At 46.7% G+C, this 7,352-nt stretch overlaps 1 protein-coding gene across 1 annotated transcript in view; it reads right to left on the bottom strand.

The window, feature by feature from the left end:
• Positions 1 to 462: 462 nt before the first annotated feature.
• Positions 463 to 7,352, bottom strand: part of ENDOD1 (endonuclease domain containing 1) — a 30,044-nt gene continuing 23,154 nt past the window's right edge. The window contains exon 2 of the mRNA XM_074372902.1: positions 463 to 4,624. Within this exon, the coding sequence (XP_074229003.1) occupies positions 3,440 to 4,624 (1,185 nt within the window). The 3' untranslated portion in view covers positions 463 to 3,439. The remainder of the gene's footprint in view (positions 4,625 to 7,352) is intronic.

Here is a 7,352-nt window from a genome sequence, read left to right as displayed (position 1 = left end):
CAGGGCAGGGCGGTACCCTACTAAAGGCCACAGAGAGGACCGCCCCCCACCCCCGCAGAGATGGCTTGTTATTCATCACACTGGAGGGAAGGGCTCCTAATGAATAAACAAATAAGAGTGTTTCTATACATTTCCTATGTGATTTAGAACCAGTGAAGCAATAAGCCCCAGGTGCTTGTTTAGGAAGGACACGTCGCAAATATTTGGTATCTCAAATAGCTTTTCAGAGAAACAACATGGAAAAGAGGTTCTGGGGCCTGTTTCCATGATCTAACCTTCTCTCTGTTTTCTCACCTATGATTCAAAATTGAAGACAAACCAAACAAACAAAATCCAGATGGGAGTGGAAATGGCTTGAGTTAATGTGGATCAAGAAGAAAAATGGAAAAAAATAAAAATCACAGATAACCCCCCAAACCTCATTTCAACCACCACTCTTTAGCTATTTCACCGAGAGGCTAGTGAGTTGTCAACAATCACTTTATTGAGCATTGCAAGGTGCACAGCATTGTACATAGCTTGAAAATGTCAAGTTGACTTTAGTCACACCCTCTGCAAAGGCCTCCCCGACGTCCATGGTTTCTGGTTTTCCCTCCTGTGCTCCGGGGTCCAGGCTGGTAATCAAGTGCGCCATGTTCTCTCCGCTCCAAGGTGGGACCTGTGCATTGTTGATCTCTGCAACCTGGGTGTTCAAGTGCACGTTTGACAGATGAATGACTGCGTGGATGGCTGCTGCTTCACTCTAGCCCCTTCTCCCAACCCCTTGTCTGCATTTAGGAGCAAGTGCTGATGCTGAGTGAGAAGCGAACGCTCAAAAGGCACAATGGAAAAGAGGAGTGTCCAAGGGCGTGGCTGATCCACAGACTAGAAAATCAGCTCCGAAATCACGAAGAGTTGGCTGACCTCCCCAGGGGCCTGAGGACATGGCAGAGCCACAGGAAAATCTTCAAGCCAGAGGTGGGGCTCATGAACCTGAACTCCCAGCTCAAAGCCCACAGCAGCTCACTGGGAACGGGGTCGGCAGAGCCAGCGAACCAGTGGTCCAGAGTGGAGTCTCAGCCGCCTAAACTTAGGGATATTTTTTGCTTTATTATCCCTTTCCAGATTTCCAAAAAAGGCCACATCATAATAAATAAATAAGACACTAAGCAACCAGAACTGAAAAGGAGGACATTTTCAAATGGTTCTCAAGCAGCAGTTTGGATGCCCTGCTCCTTCTACGGTGCCAGGGGGCTCAAGCTGCCGTGGAAGTCCCTTTGGGCCTTACAGGATGCAAACAAGCACGAGGAGGGAATGTCGATCCCACAGGAGGCAGTAAGCATGATGCTGTGCATGGATGGTAATCACGTCATCACATAGGCCAGTCCAGCTGGTTCATCAGGGCCTAGCCTGTTTGACGGATGATGGAGAAAACTCTGCCACGGTCCAGGGAGGCAGCTGCACGGTAACCTCCAGCACCATGTATCTGACATCCCAGGTGTGATGGGACGGGTGCAGAAGACCCCAGCTCCTGACCTGCCATCAGCCAGTCTCCCTGGACCTCAGCTTCCTTATCAAATGAGGGGTTAGCCAGACCATCTCTCTGGTCCCTTCTGAGATTCCCTTTCTTTCATCCACCAGGATTCTTGACCCATCAGTACAAGACAAACCCTGACCCTTCCACGTACCTTCACGCTGCAGAAATGAAGGGAAGCCTGACCACAGACTTTTACGCTCACAAACAGAAATATTAGCAAACCTCCGCACGAGAGTCTTAGAGAAGCTAGTGCACGGCTCCCTCTGACATGGACACAGCCTGGCGCCCCACTCCCCAGCCCTGCATCACAAACTGATGGGGATGGTAGTTTGCTGGCTGCTCTTCTACTTTGGGTCCAATTCAATGATTCTCCTACAAAACATTAACTCTGATTACACTCACGTTTCTTGTCCGCCAACTTGATGCAAACGGTTGGCCCATTCTTCTCTCCCTGTTGCCTTTCCGGACCCCAAGCTTTTGCATCTCACTTCTAGATGAGTGCTGGCCTGCACTCCCCCAGATCAGCATTTTACACTTGGCCCTTTTCTACCTCCCAGCAACTCTTGAGGATGTTCAGAAAAATCCAGGTGGTTCCATCTCAGCTGTGGAAGGCAGAGTAAAGTTTGGGAGGTTCTGCTTCCCCATATTATCAGTTTCAGTGCTAGAATTAGAATGACAAGTGCTTGATCAAAACATTGGTGGTGAGCTCTCAGACAGAACTAGCATTAGTGGGAGAGTTAGGTGTTTCAGCCTCAAACGCACTCTGAAAGTAATTTCCTGAGATAATGATTCTGAATCAAGTTTCTACATACACAAACTTAGATATATAGGTGTATGGATTTTTTTTCCCTAGATGGCTAGAAGAGTTTTTATTCTGTGGCTCTCATCTATACATTGGTACCAAAACAGTCCTTTAAGGACAGAAGTCAGAGTGTTCTACTGAGCTGGGTACTTGCTTGAAGTGTAAGAGAAACTGCTCTAGGATGTTACCGAATATGAATTTTCATATTATCTTGACATATAGGTCTCTGAGCTCAGTCTTGTCAGCCAGAGATTTAATATATGTCAAGTTAATCCGAGCTTGGAGAAGGATGCTCTCGGACCTACAGCACCTTCTCAGAGCAGCGGTCTGACTCTTATGTTCTCTTCTTTAAACTTGGGAGGACTATATTAGACTTTTCAAGGGGCAAACAATCTTTTCCCTTGCATTCAGAATTTGTTATGCCACATCTGGCATAAATTGCTTATCATTACCTAAAAGAAAAAAAGGATGCAAAATTCAACTCTGGAGCAAACAAAACAAAACAAAACACCCCCCCCCTCAAACCAACCTGATAGGCCCTTAGGAGCCATGGAAAGCTAAGGGATATAGCAGATTCCATATCCTAAGAAAGTTATCTCAGCAGGGAAGCAGAGCTGCACTTCACCAAGTCAGCCAAGTTGGGGAGAAAGAGAAACAAATGTTAACGAATTGGCCAGGAATATTTATATCGGTTTTGCCTTGAGTCCCAGAGAGTAATAGGAGGAGTGAGATTCCCTTCTCCTTTTCTTGGAAACACTTTGGTTTAAAGCTGTCCTCGTTCTCATTCTTCCCTCTCCTGTAATTTTTAATGATCACAAATGAACAGCAGCATGTCTCGCATGGTGATCTGTGTCACAGTGAATAACTGAGCAGCTTGGAAGTTCACCCACATCACAGCCGACAACCTACACGTAATCCCACCCTGAGCATCTCTCTAGGGTCATCTAAACTGTACCATCTTCCTTTGCAAAAACATGCAGACACTCCCACCAAAGGCCAAAATATAATAATTGACAGTGAACAGAAACCCACAGAACAGACAAAATATTCCAGCTTTCTCTATTAAGAAAAAAAAAAAAAAAGCAAGTTCCCTGTGACTGGGCACTCTGTTTTCTGAGTTCTTATAACTCCCCAGGATTGTCGAAAGTCATCTTGTACCCAATCCACTTGCAGACGGTAAAAATGGCCTGAAAAAGGCCACCCATGGTGCCAAAAGCTGTGTCGAAGAGCAGAGAGATGATGCCACCAAGGCCCACGGCGATGTCCCTGCACACAATTGGAACTGCGCCTATGGTGTACACAGGGAAAGTGGCCACGTCCACGAGGACGCGGACAGGGATGCCCAGGACGCGGCACACAACCTTGAGCAGGCAACAGAGGATCCGGAGAATGGCCCTGGTGATTCTGACCACGACTTTGAGTACCTTCCAGGGAATACTCGCCAACTCCTCCCCGATGGTCAAGAAGTATGAGATGGTGGCTGAGCCCAGGCGGTAAAGGGAACTTTCTATACCGTGAATCACCTGTTTGGTGACAAACCACAGGAAATACACAACGTACTTCAGGACTCCGATGGCCAGGCAATAAATTAATTGGCAAAGCTTGATGAGCGGGGTAGCGATGAAGCCCAGGAGTTTGCCCAAAAGGCTACTCCTTTCCCCGGCTGGCTCTGGAGGCAACAGGGCGGACCTCGTGCCCCTCGCGCTCCCTTTCGACTGCACCATCCGCTCTTCCTCCTGGACCTGGTTAACCACCTCTAGGATTTTTTTCATTTTCTCTGTATCTTGTTCAGTTTCCCCACAGTTGTTCTGGAACAGCTGTGGGTTGTACGGAAGCAGTTTCTCGAGTTCTTTCACCATCACATCTTCTATGACCTCCGCGTCCCGGGGATGCTGGACAAAGCCCATGGCCCAGCCTCCTCCGGGGACAGCACAGCAGGCCGCCAGCCATACGAACTCCGGGACGCTCACTCTGCCTCTGACTCTGAGGTCTGAGGGCACCGCACCTGTGAGGATGTAGAGCTCGTCCCCGCCGCCACACTGCGGGGTCAGGGCCCGGTCCATCAGGCTGTGGAGATTCATGTACCACCGTTTCTGGAAGGATGGGGTCATGGGAGCTGCATTTGTGAGTGTGAACGTGGCCGTGGGGGAGTCGCCGCTGAGGGAGAATGGGTACAGCTGTCCTCTCTCGTAATCAGAACCCAGGTAGTCTGCATTCAAGGCTTGCTTGCCTCCCAGGCTGTTCGCAGAGGTGGTGGCGTCAGCCTCCTCAGTCACCTCCTCCAGGTTGCTGCTGGGATCATCAATCTGAAAGAAGAGAGAAACTGCTGAGAAGCGTCCCTGTTCACAGCAGGCAGGTGCCCTCAGATCATTCTGCCAGGACCCTAGAGAAGTCCCTTTTGCATGAACACGTCAGCGCTTGGGTTTGGAAGCGTGCACACACTTCCTTCTAATACCCCACAGTCCTGATGTCTGAGACCATCTTTCAAACAGGCTGTTTCCAATTTCACGCTCTGTGTATACTCCAGTCCTGCCCTGCAGTCATGCCCCATCGTACACTCACACAAATACACCAGCAGGACGTTGGTGTGCAATCAGCTGTGGTTTTATAAATCTCATAGCTCTTTTGGGGAAGACTTTTTCCATGAGATTCAAACTGATCACGGAAATGAAAGCCAGAGGAAAGCAGACCTCAGCAGGCCCATAAAAATCAGAACCGCCATTCTGATCATCAGCCACCAATGTCGGCTGCAATTTAACAAATATATTCTTAATAATTTTGTGTACTTCGGGACATATGAAAAACAGTCAACTCTAATCAGAGTATTTAAAGCAAATGGTGGGAAATGTATAGATTACTGTCAGTTATTAGACACTTACCAGATCAAGCTAAAATCTGACCTACATTTGACCTACTGCTTTCCTTTTTTTTTTTAGTTTCTGAAAAAAAATTTTAAATTGAAGTATAGTTGATTTACAATGTTGTGTTACTTTCTGGTGTACAGCATAGTGATTCAGTCATACATATATTACACATACTCTTCGCCGTTATAGGTTATTACAAGATACTGTAGTAACAATATACTTTGCTATACCGTATGACCTTGTTTATCTATTTTACATACAGTAGTGTGTATCTGCTAATCCCAAATCCTAATTTATTCCTTCCCCTGAGCAACTGCTCTTTGAGCCTAATATCCTCATAACATTTGCTATTTATTAACAATTCATTTTCTGTCTAGGTCAATCCAGATATGTTGCCTATATCAATATTGATCAATATAGACATCTCTCAGTTCTTTTTTTTTCCTTTTTAATTCAGCAGTATAATGTTTCCTTTCACTTTACCAGTCTAAAAGGATGAAAGGAAAGAGCTCAGGCTTGACCCAGAACTGTTTTTTAGCTCCCACACTAGACTGTAAATTCCTTGACACCAGGGACCCTGTTTACAGGACCCAGTCAAGGACTGACACATACTAGAATCTCTAGGCGCTCTTGTCAATGTGAGATGGTCGTCATGGCAGTATTTATAACAGCAGGAAGCTGAACCAACCTACATGTTCAAAAACTGGGAACAGTGAAGTAAATGATGTTTATATCCATCAAAGAAATCTCTCAAAGCCATTAAGAAGCATTTGCAATTATGAACAATTTGTAATGATGGGAAGCTATGTGTTAGAATGTTGAAAGGAAAAGGCAGATTATAAAATTAAATAACAATTTTTTAAAGTCTAAAGCTAGGCAAGAGAAAACTTTGGCAGGAAACACATGAAAATGTCTGCTGTGGCTGTTTGACTCCTGGGGGTACAAGGGGTATTTTTTTGGCCTATATTCTTGTTTCTCCCCCTGCACCTCTCCTAGCCACATCAACCCACACGTTATTTATGTGTTACTTTCAAAAGGAAAAAAAAAAAAAAGAAACTAATTAGAATAAGTAAATTCTTACTAATTGATTCCCTAGAGTTGGTGCCACTCACTCAACCTGTCACTAAACCCAAGGGAGGTCAAGGCCATGTGGACTGCTGCACCTCCTGTCAGGAGGGCAGCCAACTGTGTGTTTCTCTGGTGCTGCAATGGCAGATATAGGCACGCTCATGCGTGTACGTACGGGGTTGGTGAAGGCAACGGATGAGCCAGTTGGGGTAAAAGTAGGAATATTCACTGAAGTCTGATGGAGCAATCCATAGCTCACCCTTCAAAGCTGTTCCATTCCTTCCACCCGCCCTAGCATTGGAAATGATCCTAGATGGTCCCACTCCCACCACATCCCTGTAGGACACAGATAAGAAGCTCATTCATTTTGCAGAGCTTCTGCTGCTGCTCTCCTGTAGCTGAAAGATATACTCCATGGAAATATCAGTCTTGTTCCTTAATCATGAGATTGAGACATCCCAGAGCCAAGCTTGTAGAGTCTTGGGTGGAAGATCAGGAATTTCAAGATGCCTGTTTCTCCATGGTTACGAGGGTACTGTGTCTGCATTGAGCCTGGTGTAGCTTCTCTCTCCCACCTAGGGGAAGCCTGGAGCTGGTGTTTTAGTTGGAAGCCATGTAACAGAGCATCGGGCAGCATACTGGTTCACCTTCAGCCCAAGGGCCACCTAGCGAAGAAACAACGCCTACGGGGAAGGCAGGGTGGAGCACAAGTGGAGAAAAGAGAGATCCTGGGATGAAGAAGGGGAAGGAAGAAAAGAGAGTGAGGTAGGAGGAGAAAAGGAAAGGGACAAGAGATTGGGGGAAAGAGAAGAAGAATGAGAGAGAGAGTGTGTGTGAGTGTGTGTGTGTGTGTGTGTGTGTGTGTGTAACAGACAACACAATGTCTTGCTCTTAGACAGAAACCAGGACTGTGGGTTGATTTACTTCCAAACGTCAGAGCCTGATCTCCCAGCTGCCAAGGCCAGAGTAGACTTAGCTGGTTGCTTCTGCATCCTCTCAGGCCACTTGAGTTCAGGGGGCTCCAGCTTTCTGCCACGGCTGTGTACCTGGCAACCAGGTTAAGCCATTTCTGCCCACACTCCACAGGCACGTGGGAAATGGG

The sequence above is a fragment of the Camelus bactrianus genome, chromosome 10 (assembly GCF_048773025.1).
Source record: "Camelus bactrianus isolate YW-2024 breed Bactrian camel chromosome 10, ASM4877302v1, whole genome shotgun sequence".
NCBI classification, from domain to species: Eukaryota; Metazoa; Chordata; class Mammalia; order Artiodactyla; family Camelidae; genus Camelus; species Camelus bactrianus.
Note: the sequence above shows the minus strand (reverse complement) of the source record. Positions and strands in the feature narration are given on the sequence as shown.